General features: G+C 39.6%; 1 protein-coding gene across 5 annotated transcripts in view; it reads right to left on the bottom strand.

The window, feature by feature from the left end:
- The window catches only part of CUL4A (cullin 4A), a 40903-nt gene extending 18504 nt beyond the window's left edge, over window positions 1-22399 (bottom strand). The window contains exons 1-10 of one of the 5 annotated variants that reach the window (XM_056328275.1): window positions 22153-22399; window positions 21319-21434; window positions 16702-16805; window positions 14507-14576; window positions 12991-13064; window positions 11316-11478; window positions 8723-8812; window positions 7386-7468; window positions 4235-4302; window positions 1431-1549 (exon numbers count right to left, since the gene is read on the bottom strand). In XM_056328275.1, the coding sequence (XP_056184250.1) occupies window positions 1431-1549; window positions 4235-4302; window positions 7386-7468; window positions 8723-8812; window positions 11316-11478; window positions 12991-13064; window positions 14507-14576; window positions 16702-16805; window positions 21319-21434; window positions 22153-22330 (1065 nt within the window). In that variant the 5' untranslated portion in view covers window positions 22331-22399. Of the gene's footprint in view, window positions 1-1430; window positions 1550-4234; window positions 4303-7385; window positions 7469-8722; window positions 8813-11315; window positions 11479-12990; window positions 13065-14506; window positions 14577-16701; window positions 16806-21318; window positions 21435-21821; window positions 21895-22152 lie in introns of those variants that run through there. The other 4 variants (XM_056328272.1, XM_056328271.1, XM_056328273.1 and 1 more) reach the window with 4 other exon arrangements.
- Between the last annotated feature and the right edge of the window lie 243 nt (window positions 22400-22642).

The following is a 22642-nucleotide window of genomic DNA, read 5'->3' as shown; positions in this document are numbered from 1 at the left end:
GAGCACAGACTTTCACTCCAGTAATTTGGCACACTCTCTGTGCTTTTTCTTACGCTGGCTCACAAGATAAAATTTAAAAGTTCCTGAAGCCTCATCTTAATCCATTCTGTCATAGAGAATGTTCGAAAGGAGGAGATCCACTGACACTACACAAAATGGTTTCTAGCTTTTTGAGCCTGTATAAAAACTTCTTAACAACAAAGCCATAAAAGGTTTTATTCTGCGAGACGTTGGGTATGATAAGCCAGCTCAACAACTTGCTGCTCTGAAAGGAGAGGTTCTGGTCCTTCTTCCCTTATCTTCCTACCTGTCCTGACCTTCTGCTTCTTCGCTTGGGCCAGCACATGGACTTTTCTGTGAGCCTCTTCAGCTCACTAAACCTGGCATAAAACTGGCATTGCCCAGGTACTGTGTTAAAACAGATCTCACAAGGGTCTATGGAGTCTCCAGCAGTACAAAGGTTAAGTCAGGAGCATGATGTGGGAGCAAGAAAGAAGAACGTTCCTTCTCAGCCACAGCATGCTGTTCAAATGGCCCAGCTGCCTATGGATCCACAGGCTGCATACAGGGACACTAGATGACACTCTGTGGAGCAAACCCCCACCTCAGTTCGGGGAGGGGGCAGAGGGGTGACTACGTCTCACTCCCATGGGCTGCACATTTGGTGGGCTATGTTGAACTCCAGACATGGGTGCACAGGAAAGGCACCTCTGAAATGAACTGTTGCTGCTCACTTAATCCTGAAGGTTGACAAACACATGGGCGATGCAGGGGAGAACCACCACATCAGGAATTATCAACTTGAGAGAACTATCTTTGAAACTTTCCTGCTTTCATCTTGCAAGAGCACTGGAGCGCAAGCTTTCTGGGGCAGCATACTGTTGCGCCCAGCACAACAGATCTGAAGCATCTAAATGCTACTTCGATGATGGATTATTTTCAAGAGGAGTATTCCATTCCAAATAGCTTCAACCTTCATCAGTATTGCTGTAGCTTGGTTACAGGTAGCACTGCTAGCCTGCAGTAGCGATAGCTACATTCTGATGTTTCTTTCAACTGATTTCGCAGATATGTAAAACAGTTGAGTGTATTCGTAGGAAAACACAACACACAGTACAGTCCAGCATACTGTAAACACATGTCCATGTGGGTCTATTTAAAAGCAAAGCAAACCAAAATAATGTCTTGTGTAACTTTCAAACCTATAAGGAAAGCAATTTCCAGTCAGAAATTTAAAACCAAAACTTAGGTATTGCTGTTTCTCAACATGTGACTGTTATTGAGGGGGAAGCATTAACAACCCTCCCCATATTTGCTTAAAACACAATTTTGATGCACACACCTACATATTATTGCTGGTTTTGATACAAGAAATAACATAACAGCATAACAGCATAAATTTTGACATTAGTAAGAGAACTTAGAAATACCTTGATGTATTCACTCCAATGCTGCAAAAGGATCTGCTGCCCACCTTTTACCCGGCTGAACAGCTGGTATGTCTGGGTCAAATCTGATATTCTATTTTCATCGAGCAGATTATCAAGTCCTAAAAAAATTAAATCAGAAGAAAGAGCAAATTTGAATACAGTTGCATAAATACAATCAGAAATACGTTAGAACAATCTCTATGAAATACATCAAAAGACAAGACTTTCCTGTGTGCTTAAAAAGTTTGAACTTTTTGAGACTAAATTTCTGAAAGCAAGTGATATGTTCAGGGTTAACATGTGCCCTTGTTTAAATGGTTGAAATAAGTATTTTAAAACTATTTCAGCTGAAGTACTTTCCCAACAAAGTGTTGACTGTAAGCCCTTTGCAGAATGTTTACGAACAGCACTTGATTTGAAGGGTACAGTTTTATAAAGAACCTCTAAAGAATGTCAGAAAACAGTAAAGTAAGTAAACTGCCCCAAATTTATAGTAAACATAAACACTTTGCAAGATTTTTTTCTCTGGAGCACGGTGAGCCATGTTTTTTAAATTAAGAATGTGCTATGAATTGTCTACGCTCATATTGATGGAGTAAGACAAGACTACAAACTCCTTCCAAGCAACATTTGCCTTTATTGCATGAGACTAAGCTTTAGACTAACAAACGGAAGTGAACCTTAAGGCAAAATGTGAAGCATGTAACAACTATGTACACATTTTTACATTTGAGAATGTGATGAATTTAGTTCCAATGTAATCAGAGATACATTGTCTGGTGTTGGCGACAGAGGCTTTAGTAATATGGGAGGGTAGCATCAAAGATAGATGGCATTTTTTTAAACCCCAGAAAGCTTGATTTTACACAGGTTGACAATCTGCATCATCAATGCAGCTGACACCATACAACTGTCCTTCTTCACAAAATATATTTCATTAATTCCAATTTTTAAATAGCACTAGATTACAAAAGATCCTCAATCACTGATGAATTACCCCATTGTCTACTATATTCTTCACCTTAAAAATACTTTCACTGTATATTACAACTTACATGTTCAGAAAGGCTACAAATGCTCAGGAATGATGTCAGGTAAATTTTGGCCTGATATTTTGAGATTTTTCTAAATTCTGAGGTATCAGAAAAATGGACATACTTTAAACATAAAACAAAGTCTTGAATACATGTGATTGGTGTTCTTTTGGCATTGAACAGGGAATTAAAAATTGCCCATGCCATAACATCCAAGCATCACCTCCTATTCATTTAAAGACACCAATACACTGCTTTATTGTAACTTAGATGATAAAGTGTAACCTCCCTTCCTCCTCTGGCGTATGAGCTGTGTGACTGAAAAAGGTATTTTGTCACATATGTCACATATGTGACAGATGTGTTTGCCCCTGTATCAAACTGACTACATCATATGCCTTCTGCTAAGGAACAAAGCCTACAAAAGGCAGTATCTTCTGCTTGCAATGAAGACGAGGATGTTGCAAGCAAATTACAACGTGCCCTGCATCAAATGAATGCAGAAATTTATGCAAATCCTGGTGTTAAACTTTTTTTTTTTTAAGTGCAGACAGTGAATGCAAAGGCTGATCCAACAATGTTACAGTCCTAAAACATAGTAACTAGAAAAATGTATAGATCTCTCCATATTTACATGGATGGTACTTATGCAATATAAACCAAGAAAAAGTTCAGGTTAAAACAAGACCATACACTTTCTGGTTCAGTTAACTGACAAACAAATGTATCACTGGAAAAGTTACTTAAAAATAATACTCAAATTAAAAATCAAGCAAAATTAACATATATCAACAAAAAATTAATTATTCTTACCTCCTGTTTATGATAAGCTTAAGAATAGCTAAGATGGAGTGACCATACTTATTTTTATAAATGTATTGAAAACAGTGAAGTGACCTATTCCCAGAGTAGTTCAGAGAAAACTGTGAGCATATGTCTACCTTTAAAGAGGATGAAGAAAGAAGTGAAAGGGACATGTATAACAACCTGAAAGTATTAACAAACATGGATGTGATGGAGCCCAAAGATACCAGACTACTAGGGACATCTGTTTTGCAGCAGTAAAAGAAACAAAGATGTAAGGACAACTTGTTAGAAGATCTAAAACCTAAAATATGTCTACTGCAAGAAAAGGAAAGGATCATTTAAAGTATTAAAAGAGCAGGGAATGCTAACCAAACCCAGAAATTCAGTGAAAAAGGAGAGATTAAAAGTTAAGAGCAACAAAGAAATGGTGATTTAAAGACACCAATGTCTGAATAAGGACTTCCTAAGAAGACTGCAGCTCTTACCTTTTGTCTGGCAATTCCAGGTAAAACACAGACAAAAGCATATGAAAGTTCATTACTTTGGAATGTTTTCAGTTCCAATAACTCATGATTCTTGAACTATACAATCACAAGATTACGTCAAGCTATTGCACTTGAGCTGTATGATTATCACACAAAAGAAGCTACAACAGGAACTGCAGCTCTCGTTCAAAAGTTTATGTAATTCTAGGAAATAAACAGCTTCAAAGGTTTAATTCCTAAGTCCACTGCCACAAGTCAAAGGAGATTTAGGGGGTTTAGCAACTTCTACAATTCTGGAATTATATTTTAGATATTTGTTTCCACATTTAATTGTCACAGTGGTTGGTTTTCTGGATTTGTGGAAGTTTTCCCCCATGGCTCATGTATCTCCTTAAATAAAAACTGTAGAGTTTAATTTTATTGCAGAGCATGAGAATTTTTTGCTTATCTGGGATAGCATTAATTTTTAAAAAAATACCTTTTTGCAAAATAGCTGACAAGTGTTCTCCTAGTAGCTGTTTCTCCACGCAAGCAATCAGTGGTTTCCTAAATAAGGCAAGAAGTGTATTAGATATATTAGAGTATAAGGGAGTTGCCTCCTGACACAGTGTATTTGTGAATAATGTATATTATAATAATTAAAACAATTAAAATTTTTCTATTTAAAACAAAGGTTACAAGTTAAGACAAAAATGTTACATGCAATATAAGTCAAGAAAGAAAATAATAAACCATGTATGTAATTAAAAAATAAATTCAAGTTTGAATACTAAAAAGCAAGGTCTCACACAGTAGAAGAGAGACACAGATACCAAAAACCAGTACAAAAATGTTCCTGGAAAAAGAGTCGAATTGACATTTTCTTCAAAGCAAACAAACAAAACAACAAAAACCTCCAAGGGTTTGAACTCCAAAACAACACAACACATGCTGGTGATGTTCAAAACTCAAACTTTTCATCTAATTGTGTTTTGCACCTACATTGGCATAAATTGAGCTTAACCCACAACACTCAAATTTGCAAAACATTTTAAAATTGTCCTTGAATATTCCCTACTTTTTACTACTAATGAAGTATTTGTTTGATACATCCACTTGAGACAGGACTGAAAAAGAATGGCAAGTTTTCCTTTACATTTTTCATAGTCTAAAAGAAAAAAGAAATGCCTGAAGTGCCAAGGGGTAATTCATCTCAACACTTACATTTCTACTGCTGCTTACAACATGACAACAAAACCATTTATTTCTGAGTTAAGCTTTATAAAACTGGTTCCCAGACCCTTAATTTAGATTTTCTAGAAGAGAGGTGCTTGACTGGGATTGATGGAAGCCTTTTACACAGCAGCATCCACTTTGGTTTTTTACCATATCTGCGATACCACCTTTCCTGAAACAGCCCATCAATGACATGCCTGACCTTCCATACGATACACAGTTTTAGTCCCTTTATCTCAAAAAGATTAAATTAGAATTTGGAAAGGTTCAGAGAAGGGAATAAGGATGATCAAAGTATGCAGCAGCAGCTCTAAGAGAAACAACTCCGCATGAGGACTCTCCTTTCTGGGTAAGAAATGACTTAGCAGGGATACAGTGCATTGACACACAAGGAAAAGGTGGAAGGGAACTGACTGATCACTTTCCAATGCAAGAACTGGGGTCATCAGTGACATTACTGGGAGCCAGACTTAAAACAACAGGAGACCATTTAACATGTGGTGGCTAGCACACCAGTGGAACACTTTGCCAAAGGCTGGCAGCGATGGTTTCACTTATGTGAATCCCAGCGAGACGCAGTGCCAGTATTTGAAAGAGATCCAAACAGACAAACCACGTCAGGTTCAGGAAAACCGCTGAGCTGGAAACCAGCAGATACTAGGAGAGTATCAGGGCATCACATGTACTTACTCGATTCTTTCCCTCAGTGGTCATAAGCGAACATGAGATACCAGTCAGACAGGCCCTTGGTCTTTACACATATGGCCATTTTTATGGTCACGTCCATATTACCTGAAATTTCCAACTACTGCTATCTACAGCTGCTGACTTTCTCCAACAGTAGGAGGAGTCAAGGTCATATAAAATACCATCCTTTGCCCTGGAACACCTATTCTGCCTACAGGGGAAGTAAGGACAATTCATCTGCTTGAGACTGAGAACTAGAGCACTATTTCCTAATAAGCAGACAGAATGAGTATTTACCTTGACTGCTCGCTAATGAATAAGCCTGAAGGGACCTTCTGTACCGCCTCAAAGTCATCTACCTTGGTCGTCTACTGACTGACCAGGACGCATGATTATGCTGTCCAGCTGTCCAGAAAGGCATGCACTGAAGGCTGAACAAATCCCCCTGTGGGCTGCAACAACACACTCTCCATGTGTTGCATGAATCTGGTTTGAAGTATTTTGAATGATGATGTTTGTTTTGTCCTGGAAGTATCATTTCCATCTCAAGATCAAATCCAGTAACTAAATTTAACATCCTTTCTGCCCTTTTCATGCACACCCAGAGAGACGTATGACCTGAGGACAACTCAAGGGCACCAATTTTAAGAACTGCTGTTTCTTGATGCAAAGAAATTAGCGCAAAGCTTTCTAAAAGTAGGTTTCTAAGCCTTTAACTAAGGATGAGACTCAAAGCAAGGACTTCTATCTCTAGACTTAAAATATGGTATCAACGTATTTCTTAACTTAAACAGTAAATAAATAGAAACATGCTTTAACTTTATACATAGAAATAGTTCCATATATTTTAATATGAATGATTTTGCCAGAAAAAGCTAGTCAGCCTGCGATTGGCATTTACAGGAAGAAGATTCAAGTTCAAATATGTACCGTGACATGCAACGCATGTGTGTGTGAGTATATATATATTCAAAGTATGTCTGAAGAAAGTAAGTTATCAACATAATTTTTATTCAGTTATCCTTCTGACACCCAATGAAATGCCAATACGCCATCCAGAAAACTAAAAAATAAAATGTTCTGGTCTTTATTAACAAAAACCCAACAACAACAACAAAAAAGCAACAGCTTACTGCAGGACAAATTACATATGGATTTATAGTGTGTCAGTGACTCTGCAGTACTTCCTGAATGCACATTCTTATCCCAGCAAAACACACACTATTACTCAACACCCAAGTGAAAAAAGCACAAGCTCCTTGCATGATACATTGGCAACAGCTGCATCAAAGTTGATCTACTGTTAAGCTCAAATCCTGGACTGCTCACGAGGGATGTTCATATCCTCTAACCTATGCCATAATTTAACATTTTCTTTTCCTTTTTTTGCCTAATGAGTCTGCCTCTCCCTCAAGGGATTTGTGGTTAATGCTGTTATCAGTACATGAACAGATAAAATCAGCTACTACTTTGATAATATATAAAGTTTTGTTGACTTTAGTATAAACTGATAAAACTCTCTGGACAAATTTCTCCCATTACTCAAAGTATATTTTGATTTGATAAAAATAAAGTTTTAAAAAAAACAAGCTATATCACAAGTGCTGCCAATGTGCTATGTGCAAGATAATGCAGAAATAATCTCTGTGCTTCTACAACCACAGATAATCACACTGTTATATAAAGGATGCTTCACTTATGCTAAGAATCACAAAATTAGTACTCACTGTGTGCTGTGGTCTAAATATGTTATTACCCTGTCTCCTTCTTCTTCCAAACGTTTACTAACATGGTGAAGATATTCTGGAACCTAATGAGGCAAGAGAATGTCAAGTTCAACTACAAAGGCATGAAAGGCTGACAATCTTGTTCCATGACAATTATTTTAAACTACAAATTTAAAAAGAATATGAATTGGAAAGGACTATTCCATCAGAATGTTGTTACGTACTACATAATTATATTTTTATTAATCAGTGTTGCTTTATATGAAAAGTATTATAACCACACCTGACAGAAAGGAAAAGAAACACAGAAATGTGAGAGTTTTTCAGAGGAATTTGATTTTTTCTCAAAACTCTTCTTGGCTAAGCTTGCCCTTAAAGTACCATGGAGCAGATTTTCAGTTCGTGTGAACCATATAGTTCTATTAATTCAATGGCAGTTTCTCCAGTGTAGTATCTATCCCCAGGGAGAGTTAATACATTTAGGACACACAACACAGGTATGAAACTCAGGCTTCAATTGATCAAACCAGCTATGTCTACACGCATATATGCACGTGCATGCACACACATACATATGCATGTAGATGTATGTATGTGTAAGCATTATGTGCATAAATTTAAGTATGTACATGTGTATACTGTATAAGTTAGGGCCTTACTCCTTTTGTGTTTTTCCACAGCTTTCCACTAGGCATATAAAAGCAGTAAGACTCTTGGTCTCAAAATCTGTGTCAAAGCATCTCACCTCAGGTCCCAGTGAAATGAGGTGGATGGAGCAGGATTACACACACGGATTCACCTCAGTGCAATGTAAACAGGCATTTTCAAGATGTTTGTACTGACTCAGTGTTAAAATGGAATTAATAAAGATAGCTTCTGTATTTTAGACCACCAAGAAACGCAAACATTGTCAGAGATAACCATATTTGCAGGCTGCCCACTGCAGAGCATAAATTTATCTCAAGAGAGCAGAGAACAAAAATGTCTTAAGTCTATTTAACTAATAAGGAAAAGAAAAAAATAGCGAAATAAATGCAACGTAATACTAAAGAAGTAAACAGTTTACTTGAGTATTAAGCACATAGTAAATAAATGCCAGTGGATGTTTCGCAGCTCTTGGGCAAGAATAATATCCATGGCACACCTTTAAGCTTTATGTGGAAATGACTTTCTAGTAAACATCATTAGACATCAAAATACCTGAATGTGTACATGTGTACCTGGGTAGCAGGAAATTTCACTGAACGTTAATACACCATGGCACTACCAGAATTTCTCATGTAATCCTACAGTAGATAGAACTAATGTAAAAGCAATCATCTACAGCATGCACCTACCTCTCTCTCTTGCATTAATCTTTGGCCTTCTGCAGCATATAAGCAATTTGTCTCTTCCAGAAACCTCTGTTCAAATGATTCCTTGTAAACCTGCTCAAAAAATTAATTTAGTTACTGACATTAAGCTGCCAGAAAGGGTCGCATATTTTGGTTGTCAGGCATAGAGAGCAAGTAAAACCTCAAGAATGCACACAGTTACGAGAAATGTCAGAGTAACATTACATTAACACAGAAGTTCTCTGTTTGCCCACTGGTTTTAGAAAAGACTGAGATCAGAGCTGACTTCCCACTGCAGCAATAGCACGTTTCAGTCATCAGTACTCAAATTGTCAAAATCAACAGGCTTCTGTTTAAGGCACACAGCCCAAAACCAGTACCCAGCACCACAGCACAGAAATTACATCCAACCCACCTGAGCTCAAAATTCCCACTGATATTTCTGTAGCAAAAAAATAATAAAATGCTTCCAACTAGTCAAACACTGGCATGAAACATTTAATTCCCAACAGCTAAATAATAATACGCTCAGTAATGCGTCTTCAGATCTGCCAGGTTTATTGCAGTGGCCCATGAAAAATTAGTTGTAACAGATCAGGTGAATTCTCTTCCTCCAGGGAACGAATAAGGTGTGTGAAAAAAGGGCACCAATGACAGTCACAGACATAAAAAAAAAATCTGCATAATGATTAACAGTTTAGTATAGAAAGGAGGTAAGTTAAGTATTTTATATAGTTGTCCTTTCTAAGAGTCTGGAGAAGGTAGCTAGGGAATGACATGTAAACAGAGGGACACTCAGTGAAAAGAAAAAGGAAAGATTCCTTGAGCGTGGTGGAAGAATAGAAGAAAGTGTATCTTCCAAAACATATGGCAGAGCTGTAAAAGTCATTATATTCTGACCAATTTTTTCTCTTTAAGACTTTTAAAAGCTTTATTGTTTTCATTGCAAATTTAAATATGAAACCTTTGGCTTGACAAGCATTCAGAGCATAATAGCTCACTAAACCCAATTCAGCATCACAAGTAGACATAAACTCATTGTTTCAACCTTCTCTTTACGCTAGCTACATGTTCAACAGAATCAAATACTAGATTTTCTTACCTTCCTTTCCTTCAGGATAACTAGAAAAACATTACCATAACAGCATATGGAACTATCTTCTACATAAAATGTGTAAAGCTCTACAATAGGAAGCACCTATAGAATAGGGTTTATGGAAGGAGAAGTCAACTTTCAGCAGGTGGGCCTCAATTGCATAATTGCCTAAAAATAAGAAATGAGTAGGAGATTAACTGTTTCCAACCAAATTATAATACTTGCTCAATAAATCTTTCTCCAGAAGCTAACTTCTGTTGAAAGAGGGATAAGTAGAGATCCTGGCATATAATTACAGGATTATGAGCACATCTCTATCTCAATGAAGTGACAGATACTATAAGAGACCAGATTAAACCAGGTTAGTTTCCCTAGTGAAAAAAGATGACTAGTTTTGAGCCAATGAAGGAGAATGCAGACTTAAATCCAAGTCTGTAAGAAGGATCCAACAAAGGGGAATGTTTATCTTCAGCTAGCAGAGTACTTTGCTAAAAAATAACAAATGTTAAAAAGTCAACACTTAGAAAAAGCTGATGCAGTTACAGAAACCTGGCAGATAACAATGGGAGAAAAAGTGGGAAAAAGCACGCAATCAGATCCCCACTTTCAGGTTCTGTGATCTGAAAAATCATTGACAGAAGATGGCCTTCTTCCTTGAACAGAGGAATTAGCTATTAATTTTTCCAGTACACTAGAGAAAGTTAGGGTTGAAAGTCAGGAGGGTTAACATGAAAGGCAGAAACCCAGGTAAGCTGCCTGACCAAAAAGGACTATCTTATGCAGTCTTCCTCTTCAAACTCTTTTTTTAACCCTTCAGCCAGTTCTGTAACACTGTACACCACTTGGGAATGGAGCAACCTCAACATTTTTTAAGAAGGAAAGACAGCTCCTAAGTTTTATTGCACATCACACAAGACTGCAAGGTCAACCAGAGGACAACCCATGCCAAAGTCAGAAGCACAGCCTAGTTTTATTTGGTTACTTAGTATCTATGCTAATGAAAAGTTCCATTAAGTTATAGATTGACCTCATCTATTTGAAAACCTGGCCTCAACCTTGCATCCCATTCTATCTCTGGCATCTCTGCTAAGAAGTTGCCAATACAGTGATGCTTTTGTGATACAGACTGAGGATCTGGACTCCAAAAAGTGATGCCTTTCTACAGTGACAGAGGTGGTCCTTTTTTGTTCCTACATTTAATCAGCACTAGGATTAGAACACAAGTGATTAAGACAGACAAAATACTGCACATACTAAAAGACTTCCAAATTTATTATTTAAGAGTCTGTAGGCCACTACCTCTGCCAAGGAAAGAGGTCTCATTTAAAAACAGAGAATAAAGGATTGCACATCAGGTAAAGAAGAGGCAATCTTGTCAATCTGATAGATTTTGAAGCATATTTACTAGAAGAATAAAATTATTTCTGTACAACAAATGAATGAGAAAAGTCCAAAACCTGTTTCTAAACATAGCCCTTATTAGTAATTTGCTGTACTTGCCTGCAGATCGGACAGCATGCTCAACAAACTCCGCAGCAAACTTTTGTCCACAGCTTCACCATTTCGTTCTTGTTCGATCAGCAGGAGGATTCCATCAATAGTCTTGTTTTGAACTTGCTTGTCACTAATGATGTGATTTCTAAATAACTCTAGCCCCATATCCCTGTGTGAATATCGAGAATAAATAAATCACACTGTTGATTTTCAAAACTCTGTATCTCAGTTTGAGAAAAAAGACATATAAAATACATAAAAATGGTGTATATATATCTTATACAAGAAGAAAATATATTAATGGTGTGTATATTCTATTTGACACTGTCCACTAAGAAAACTTTATGACAAAAATTGTCATAAAAATACAAAGCCACGTGCTACCAGATGCATACACTTCAGCTGAGAACTGTGACCAGCCTTTCTGTATTTCACATCACAGACTATAACATTCTCTGTTTACTAAAAAAAAAAATTACTATTACAAAAATAATGAAATATCTGAACATACACCTTAACACAAGATTCCCTGGATCAGTCAATCTATGTGTAATTTACATGTTTTGCTCAAAAGCATTCTCTCTGTTTTGGACCTTATGATCACCTGTAGCTAATTGTTTCATTCTAAAAGGATGAGGAATGGTGCCTCTATGCCATGAAGCAGCCAATTATTAAATACCGTCTTGGCTGAGGAAAACAGAGGAATCTTAGATAAAACTTGTTACCTCCAACCTCTTCACAGGCATCAGGATTTCAATAAAGGGAATTTTCCCAGTACGAGGAAAAAAAGACACAAAGCATGAACCGACCTCTTCAACTATGTTTAGTAAAAGGAAGCCGAACACAAAGAGTTGGACAAAAACTACTGTGGAGGTCAGGAAGAAAGATGTCCACAGGATGAGTGAGGGGTGGGACAAAGATGCCCAGTTCCTCAGATAGCCTAAGGAACTCCCAAGAGTACAGAAGCCAGCCAGGCAGAGAAAAGGCACACTGTTACTTCAGTGCTTTGTCTTGCATATGTTTTTGCTTTAGACAGAGTAACAATACCAGAAATTTTCAGCAAAGTCTGGATTTGTTTGCTTGGGCAATATATAAAATGCCCCTCAGGAAGGATGCTGAAAAACAGAATGCCAACAGATGTGACCATGGTGTGCTGAAAGTACAGCAGCAGCATCTCAACACTCTGACCCATAGGTCTCAGCTCTCAAGAGGCCAGTGCTGGAAAGATGATCTGCACCTTGTCTGTGTATCTGGCTGACTTAAAAACACCCAACAGAGCAAGAAGTGCTGAATTTTGTCAAAACCAGGAGCACCTAAAGTAATACCAGGCCAGTGCAAAGGTGCAAAGGCAGTGGCCTGAGGAGGTTCTCCACACAGCCAGCCTCACCCAGGCTGTGACAACTATGTATGTATGTGTGTGTGTGTGTATATAATGCCTTGACTTTTAAGTGTATGTTCACAGACCTTTTTCTTGTTTTACCCTCACTTTACAATGAATATTCCTGGGGAAGGAGGAAATGACACGTATACACTGGCATATGTATTTCCGTAAATTAACACAAAATGTTAGTGACCTATTACACAGATCAAATATAATGTGAAAAAATTATTTCCAGTCTTTGCAAATGTAATAGCATGGTCAAACTCTAAAGATCTGAGGAATACTTACATGGATACCTACCATATAGAAGGAAGCATTGAATTCTGAAGTACATATGTACGATCCAAAAATAAGAAAATGCTTCTGATCATGATCTGAAAAATATATAAAGAAATTTTTTTTCTTTTCACCATCATGTGGTATTTTAAATTATAAAGCAACTTCTGAGAAACTACATCACATAGGCATGCACCTTAATTACTGATGTATGTATTTTCAACTTTTATGGTGATTTTTACAGCCACTGATATGTAATTTATTCATGTTAATACTATTACTATACCATATTGTCATCTACACCCAAGACATTTTCAAATTCATAACCATTAACTAGTTTTGTTAGCCTGTCATGAGTTTACTGCTACTGAGATACATAAGCTACTCAAGCAGTACCACCAAGACATTCAGTAAACACCCTGAAATAGCATGCTACCATGGTTTTCACTTTTTTTTTTTTTTTTTAAAAAAAAAGCAGCTTTAGGCAGGAACAGTAATAAGCTCTGCAACAGATCTTTTCATAATAAAAGCTGCCAAAACTCATGAGAAAAATAGATACATTAATTCTAACAGGGGAAAGAAGGTACAAAATAACTTTTTTTTTTTAAATTAAAGAAGTAGAAGAATGAAGTGGGTTTTTTTAGCTTATTACTCTTTCACATTCACAATCCATTTTTAACTTTGCTCATAAAAAGGCTGCTCTGCTTTCAGTTTAGCATTAGCATAACTCAGGATGTCAGTAACTAACGAACTCACCCCCAGGCCAGCTACAGAGATTTCTATCCCCAGCTGTCCACCTACTCCTCCCTTAAAAGATTTCATTACTTCTGAAGCAATTCTCAAGCTGACATAGTTTCGAGCAATGAAAATAGAAATTCAACCATTTGGGGCATCTGTAGCCAAAGCTAAGTGACAATGCAATGAAAAGTTGCTGTAAAATGCTGGTTTAGAATTATAATGATGCATTCTTAAAGGGACAATTCACACAGAATGTCTTTGAGGATTTTTTTCTATAACATAATTCATTGTGGAATTAGAGGACAAAAAGGGTAGGAAGAAAGAGAGAGCTTCAGTATTTTAACCTTCCTGTTTCTTAGACCTATATTCAGGATAATCATCTCTTGCTTTTCTTGCTTTGGGGCGGGGGTGGCGGGAGGTAAACAGAAAGTCACAAATTAACCTGGCTATTGGAGCTATCTATAAAGCAAAGATTGTGGATTCTCCAGTTAGTTAACATTACAAACTGCAAACAATTTCAGCATAGCCTGGTTAAGTTTTTCTTTCCACCCATAGAAAACAGTTGTCAATATAGTTCTGAGTGATATTCCAACTTCATATGAAACCTATGAAAGTCAGATTTAACACAACAGAGGTTTTCAACAACAAAACCACCCCCAGCTAGCAAAGGGGAAAGTGAAAAGCAGTGCTTGAAACTTGGAGGAGATGGTGCAACACGGTCCCAAGTTAAAACCATGACAAACTCCTTTTTGCCAGATTTCACACCTCAAGGTTATGTATTCTGAACAAACATTTAACTTACCATTTGTCTGCAATGATCTTGCCAGCATTTATTTATCTTCTTTAAAAATAAAAGACTATCCAGAGAATCTGTACAGCACCTATTAAGGAAAACTAGCTTGCCAGTATCTTTTGAGGCCAGATTCTGGACATCATCTTTGCCAGCCGTTATGCAAAGCTGCTCCATGGATATTCTGATGTTACTGTGACTGCCCAGGGATAAACCATTAATTGCAGAGCTCGTGCCCAGCAGAGGGGCTGGCAGCTCTCCAAAAGGCCTCCCTCCGTTTTCAAGGAATAACACTCACTGCTCTTCAGTAATACCATCTAGTGGTTACAGTGCAGAACTTTGATACAGATTTAAACAAAAAAATCCCACCAATGTCAAAAACAACCTTGTCACCAACTGAGGTGAGAGGGAGAGAAAGGTTTATTTTGTTTGTTTAACGAGTTCACACTGTGCACAAGAGGAGTGACCCTAATCTCTTAAAAGCAGTTACAGTTCTAAATAATCCTCAACAAATCCAAATACCGCTCTTTTCATATACATCTCCAGGTCTCCCTAAGTAAACTGTAAGAGTTTTCTTCGTTACACAACAGACCCAACTGTTATTTATGGACAAGAGAATTTTCATGTGTCATATGAGTAAATCCAAATGTGGCTTTACCTTCCTTTCCTGCACAGTATCACCTCCAGCTCCCTCTGGCCAAATCTGATTAATTTGATCTCATGTCCTTGGGATATAAAGTGGTATACCAGTAAAATACAGAATTCTCAACTCTCCAAACCACCAGCTCTGACAGAGGGCAGGGAGAAAGCAAAGTTTTAAAACACCAGTTTTAAAACATCTCTTCAGAAGATGACCTGAAGTCTGAAAAGTCAGGGACACAAAAAATAACACTTTAAAGCAGACTAAGATTTGGTTCTCAGAGGTCAGCTATGTTTAAAAGGCTATTTACTGACTAATGTACTTTTTAGTTAGAAGTGATTTTAAATGCATCAAAGTAAATGTAATGAAAAAATCAGCTGCCATATAAGAGGTGAATTACAGCACTGGTTTATGTACCTATGTTTCTTACATGCTATGTAGAAACCAGACTCCTGGGACTCAAAAAACCCACAACCCAAGACCATGCTGGGACTTAGTTAGATAACAAGAAAAAAAGAAAGAAAAAAAAATATCCTCTTTATGAGAGTAGGCACCTACCTGAGGAATGCAGTGAACTGAGAAACTGACAGTAATGATCCAAAGCACATTTAAAGGGTTCACCTGGAAAGAAGGCTCCTTATAAAGGCCCTTCCTTCTTCCTGTTTTAACCTATCATTTTCTGCTAATAAAATACATACAGACACCTGGGAAACACTGCTAGCACCCAAAGTACTGTAGTAGCTGTTCAGTATGGCACTCTCCAGGAACATGGATGGGGACAGCCAGGTGGGTACACGCTATTTATATACTGGCTGAGCATGTGCAACCCCTAGGCTATTACACAAAAGACAACTACCAGCATGCAAAGCACAACGGGACTCAGAAAATAGGACTGGCTGCACCCAGGTGTCCAGAGAAGATCTACAGGCACTTCTGTGACCAGTTTAGCCAGAAGAAAAGCCCAGCAATGTAACTTCAGAAAACTACAGGGAAATTTACCACAAAACTTTAGGTTTCTGTGCATCCAAAGACAGCCAAGTGATCTCCTGACCCTTAGCTGTCTCCCAAAAACCTCCCAAGATACACATAAAATACCTAATGGGCTTGTTAAATGCCTCTGTGACACATCACTGCTGACCAGTAGTTATTATTAGTCAAACAGGTGTACTTTATGTTTAAGCATTCCTTTACAGAAGACACTGTTGCTGAAAATTACAGCGGTGATTTTACAGTATTGCTACTGGAAGCATCTCCACTACTCACCTGCCATAAAAATCCCTACTTGCTGTTGAATCTTGCAGTACTATTGAAATTTTCTGGATTTGGTGTAAAATTTTCATTCCTATTAAAATAAGTAAATTCTTACTAGCATGCTACTTATCAGTACACAAAAATTATTCACCCAGATGACTAAATCTGCTTATGCCCAATTTGAAAATATGTAAGCGGTCCAAGAACCTCTTTAGTACATTGACAGTTACTGCTGTAATTTTTACAAAGTACTGTTTTAAAAAGTAATGATTTAAATGACCCATTCTAACCATTTTTGTGCACGAGAAAAGGATATTCTCTAAATGGAAGGATTTGGGCTTTCACATGATCTTCACAGACTTGTCGCAGCTGTTTGTACAGTGTAGCAGAGACTTTGTAAGAACAGAGATTTTCAACAGCCTAAAAACAAAACATAACAAAAAAACTATGAAGGAGAGAAAAAAAAACCCAAACAACTCAATTTTTTTTCCTGTGCAATCAAGGTCAACAACAAAGAGAAAAAAATACCAGCATTATCAGTCCAAGCTGTGCACACAAACAAAACATCTAAATGAAATTATCCAAACTAGGTAGAAAAATTAAGACTTTATGATTTCTTTCTGATTTTGGTCCCTTCTTACACTGTCAGATTTCATGTACAAACAAGGTCCACCATCACCATCTGGGTCATATTTCAGACATGCTGTTAAACATTAGTAGAACTCCCCGCCCCCTGAATACTGCTTAGCAGCAGAACCCTTCCTGTAGGTCCATTTTGTGCATCCTTCAGCGCGCACACACATACGTACTTTTTTTGGGGGGGAACACAATCACACCAAATACTCTGTTTTTAATAACTTTAACATAAACATGTCACCCACTCTCACTAAATGCATATACCCGCTTTCCTGTCATTTTACTAACTTATTTCTTTCTGAGTATTTCCACTTACTCATACACTCATGGTAAGGTATGTAAACTGAGAAGGGAAAAACAATAAAAAGCAACAAAACCCCTCATATTAACCCTTAAATAAAGACCTGAATTGATTTGTTGGGACCTCATAGGATTTAGTTGAGTATTTACCCATAGTTGACTAAGACAACTGATTCTGGCCAAAACCAAATGTTCCTGCGGTCACTACATTAAATGTAAATTGTGTTCTTATGCGGCTGACCTAGACTACGCTGAGCCAGATGCAGCCACATCTAGAATACTGCTGTTCAGCTATTCAGTCATTACATTGTCTTCAACTAACATTTTTTCCTCACAAGAAGCTCAATGAGAATGCCAAGAGAAAACATAGCCTTGCTTGATACCACTGGCCTATATTTAGACTTTGTTCCAAGCACACTTTGTGTGCTGTATTTCAATAATTTTATTAATAGACCATAGCATATGAAATGAATCACAATGAAGACAGCCAAATGTTCTCTGAGAACTGTAAAGTTTACAGTAAGTATTTCTGGCCATTCAGTGTTTCAGACAAAATTATCCAAAGGAGTTGGACATGGTCTTCAGAACTAAAAATCCAGCTGTGTTCTTCTTTGTCTTCATCTCAACTGCCTTTATGCTATGAGGTGATACCGCAGAGAACACTGCCTAAGATTTAAAGCACTATTTCACCTGGGCAACTAAAACAGACCCAAGAATGTTTCCTTTTGCTCCAGAGGATTTGTAGTGTCACATTTTGTTGACAAATTTTCTGATGGCATCAGCAAACATGGGCAAAGTTTCAGTATTTTCCCTGTGCTTGACCTGTACTCAGTTTTCCCCAAATTTTAGCTTCTTTTTGGTGTGTCTTATTTCTTTGCAATATAAAACATTATGGTGCCTAATGTCAGCACATAACTCTTCGTCAAAGTTTTGGTAAGTGTTCTTCACTCTGTTTCAGTTTAAGATCACCCAAACACATGGGATAGCAAGTGCGTGGGCTGAGAGAGAGGTGAGTGGGAAACGGGACCGCTTCTTTGGGCAGCAGTGCTGGCTTAATATTCCAATCTGCAGCCGTTATCACCTCGGTACTGCCTCTACTAGCTGTTTCTGCTTTTTTGATGTGGGAGTGGGGAACATGAAATCCAGTAATCTCCTCGTCCTTCACCTTTTGCTTCATTCAGAGTTTTTGCTGCCTCTCCTTCTGAATAAATTTGATGTGACTTTTATACATCTTGCACAAAAATAGTTTGGGAAAAAGCTACAGTAATTATCACATCTACAAAGATATGAGAAATACAACACTCAGACTCTTCACCTACACAAATATAGTAAAAGTTCTGTTTCAAATCAACCTTTTAATAGCTTGTTTTGAGCAGAGTCTTCTCTTTTAAAATTTAGTATGCAAATTATTACTACTTCTTGTATTATTTCCTCTATAGGTTCTAACATCCTGAAGAGTTTGTCTTCCAAAACACAAAGTGAATCTGCTTCCCAGAGATGTCCCCATGGGGTAATTCTAACTTACCTCATGTAATTTTATTTAAATGCTCATCACCTATGGTGTCCTCAATTTTGATACAGTATTAAAATAAAAAACACTATCACACAGCGCCTATGTTAGGTTTTTCATCTGGTCTTATAACAGATCAGCAAAACGGCATCAGCAACAAACTATTCACACATAATATTTTGCAGATAGTTTGTTATATTTCCTGAGACATAGCTCTTCCTATCCATCCATCCATCCAAATAAAAGTCTGGTCAGGACTCCATCATTTTTTTCCCTTCACTGCTACAATGTCCTATTCTATGTCCTCCAGAAGGGCAGTGCTGCCCCATTTCAGGTTATTTAGGACCTTGCTGCAAAGGGAATTTTCTTATTCCATTATTTTTATCACTCACTCCTCACTTGGCAAGTCTTTGCACTGCCCCACTTTCTCTATCCCATCAAGTATAAGCTACTTCTATCAAAATGTGTGCAATCTACCAACAATCCCAGACATCATTTCTATTTCAGTCACAAAAAATTGGCTGTCACCCTCCCCATTGCTTACTGACATCTCTGCCAAGCACCTTCATGCCTGATCCCATGCTGCCTCCAATGTCTGGAAAGGAGTATCCTTCAGGCTTCCCACCAAGCCTTGCCATTGTTCTTCAGTTTTTCCTCAGCCACCGTGCCAAATTAAATAAATAAATCAGAAAGTTCAAAGGCAGGCTGGTACACCCGCCTGCTCACCACACTGAACTCCAGGAGGCCTCTCACTTCCTCCTATAATGTCAGACTCCAATAATAATAAAAAAAAAACAAAAAACAAAACCCTGAGCGTAAGAACTGATGCACACAGAGAAATTTTCCCTTGTGGATGACTCTGTGCTCACCAACAGGCAGTTACAACGATCTGTAAGTACAGATCAGATTTCCAATGGATGCTGAACTTCATCTTTTATTCCTTTTGCAGGAGAGTAAGTACCTATCTATGCATAGCCACACTGACCGCCACCACCCACTGTGCAGAAATCTTGCTGATTTGCACCACTGCCTTACAGATTATTGGACTGGCCTTGCGCAGTCTTTACAAATAAGCAGGCAAATAGAAAAAAAGCAGGAAGTATGGTTCTCCCTTCATAGTTTATCTGAAATCTCTCTCCTCTTCCTCTGCCAAAACTCCAGTCTCTACCCTGACGATTTCATAGCTATATTACCATAATCTCATTTCTGAGCTTCTGAAAACAAGTTAGGTAATGCTCAAAGCATCTGTGGTTTGGGGTTTGTTTTTTTTTCTTTAGTTAGGCATAAAAATGCAGGATTTTTCAAATGCTGAGTTTAAAACCTTAAAATGTATTATGTAATTCAAAATCTGCAAACCTGCAAGTGTTAATAGATGAATTTATCACAGTCATCTATCTAAAGGGAATAAATTATATTACGTCAATAGGTATTTACATAATCAGCCATTTTAGACCCATATATTACATACCCTAACTAATCACAGAGACAAGTATAGTCAGTTCTCAGATTCATCCTGATTTTCTTGAGCATGGAACCAATATGGACTGCTGGCTTTCTCCTCCTTTATAGTCTGCACTTTGCAGACAACATCAAACCTACCTCAAATGAACATTTAGAAAATTTCAGGTGAGTATAATAATGTCCTCAGTCTTGATCTGGCGATGGCATCCATATCTGCAGATCAAACACCTGCACTCACAGAAAACTGAAAACTAACTAAAACTACATAGCACAACTTAGTGCATCAGCAATTTTTATAACATCACTGTAAAAAATTACTACTGCTGTTAGATACCTGAAAGCACATACACTTAAAATAACACAGAACTAAACCATATATAAATGGAGAAAGCAGAAGGAAAGAAGTATATCTTTCTTTTACCCTCCCTAGCCCCTGCTCCAGTAGTCCAAATATTCCAGATATTTTTTCACCACTTCAATAATAAAATTAAGATCACAACTGTTATGAAAATGTGACAGTAATCTGAAACACAGATAAACTGACAGTTTGCTGCGCACTCAGTCACGCTTCTTTTTAATTCCCCAAAGGGCACTGATGTCAAAAGGCTAACTGTTATTATCTAATAATAACAAATATGTCAACATTACTATTCACAAGAGTCCACAGCACACACAAAAGAGGAATCATCACAAAATATGTATCTGCATAACCCAGTGAGAGTAACACCCTGTTTCCAGCACCCTGAGTTGGCACTGTGTAGAAGAGATCAAGACTTAAACCTCAGGCCAGCCCAGGCACAGCTTCCTACATCTCCCAACACAAACTGCTTTTTCAGGGGCCCTGACTCTGGTAGTTCTCCAAGGAACCGATACATCCAACTAACTAGAAACAAAGTATGGAGTGAACAGTTCAGGAAACATGATCAGCTTTTAACAAATTGAAACACGTTACATTAAACGTGTGCAAATCCTAAAGCAGTTAATTTTTCTTCTGTTCAACTGAAAAAAAACCCCTATGCACCTTACCTGGTAGAGCTCTTCAAGGTTGTATTTAATAGAAACGCTACTCTGTATGGCTCCCACCGCTTCGTTAAGTTTTTGCCAGGTGTCCTGAGTGTAATTATCTGGTAATTTGGGTCTTTCTGTGAAGGAAGATAACAGGTAGTTGAAAGCTAGCCACCCAACGGGAGCCTGAGCAATCCCGCTCACCCCGCCTCATTAAGCCTTGCCAAGCCGTGTTGTGCTTGATGCTCAGAGTCTGGCACAAGGAGAGGGCTACTCGCTCCACCCGAGGCGCAGAAAGCTTTGCGGGGCGCAGCGGAGCCCGCCGCCGGCCGGCCCCGCACACGCCGTGCTCCCGGGGCGGGGGTGCGGACCTTGCCCGGCAGAGGCAGCGCCGGCCCCGCCGCCGGCCTGGGGCCGCTCCGGCCACAGGGCTGCGTGTTACCGCCGCGTTACTTTTAGCAAGGTAACCCTCGCCTTGCTTTAATTAGTCCTGACACTAAGGTGGCTTTCTGCCCGCTGCCTACAGGGCGCAGGTCGTCGCTGCGCGGCTCCTCCCGCTGCCCCCACGCACGGAGCCCCACGCGTGTCCCCGCAAGCCCTCGGACTGCCACGGGGACGGCAGCGGGGAGGGTTATCAGCCCGGCGGCAGCCTCCCCTCGCCCAGATAAGGCGGCGGGGCGGGTGACAGCGGTGGGGCCCCCCTGCCACCGACCCGGCCGGGCCGCGGACTCTGCCTGCCGCGGGGATGGGGCGGGGAGCGGCCGGGCCCGCGGTAAACAAAGGTCGGGCCGGGCCCGGGGCCGGGCGGCGGGGCAGGGCGCACCTGCTGGGGCCGAGGGCCCGGCCCGCACCCACCTCTGAAGTTCTTGATCACGAGTTTCTTGGAAGAGGCGGTCGCGCCTCCCCCTCCCCCTCCTCCTCCGCCTCCTCCCCCGGCGCGGGTGGCGGCGGCCAGCGAGGCGGGCTTGGTGAGCCCGTTGGTGTGCCCCACCAAGGCCGACAAGTGCGGCTTCTTCTGGGGCTCGTCCGCCATCTCCGCCCCGGGCGCTGTGTCCGGCCGGGGCAAGACGCTGGGCTGGGCCGGCCCAGCTGGTCCCCGCCTCCGCTCCACTCCTCCTCCGCCGCCACCCAGCCGCCCTCCCCCACCGCGGCGGCTGCCCGCGGGTGGCTGCCAAGTGCCGCCGGGCCGGGAGGCACTGACAGCCGCCCGCCTCCAGCCGCCCCGGCCGCCAGGCTAGCCGGCCGCGGGGCGCTGGGTCTGGGTCTGTGCCCGCGCCTGGGCCGCTCCCGGCGCTCAGGCACCGCTAGCCCCGCTCGCAAGATGGCTCCCGCGCCCGCCGGGGCA

Source organism: Falco biarmicus, chromosome 2 (assembly GCF_023638135.1).
Source record: "Falco biarmicus isolate bFalBia1 chromosome 2, bFalBia1.pri, whole genome shotgun sequence".
Classification (NCBI taxonomy): Eukaryota; Metazoa; Chordata; class Aves; order Falconiformes; family Falconidae; genus Falco; species Falco biarmicus.
The sequence above is the reverse complement of the archived record's forward strand: the minus strand, read 5'-3'. Positions and strand labels throughout refer to the sequence as shown.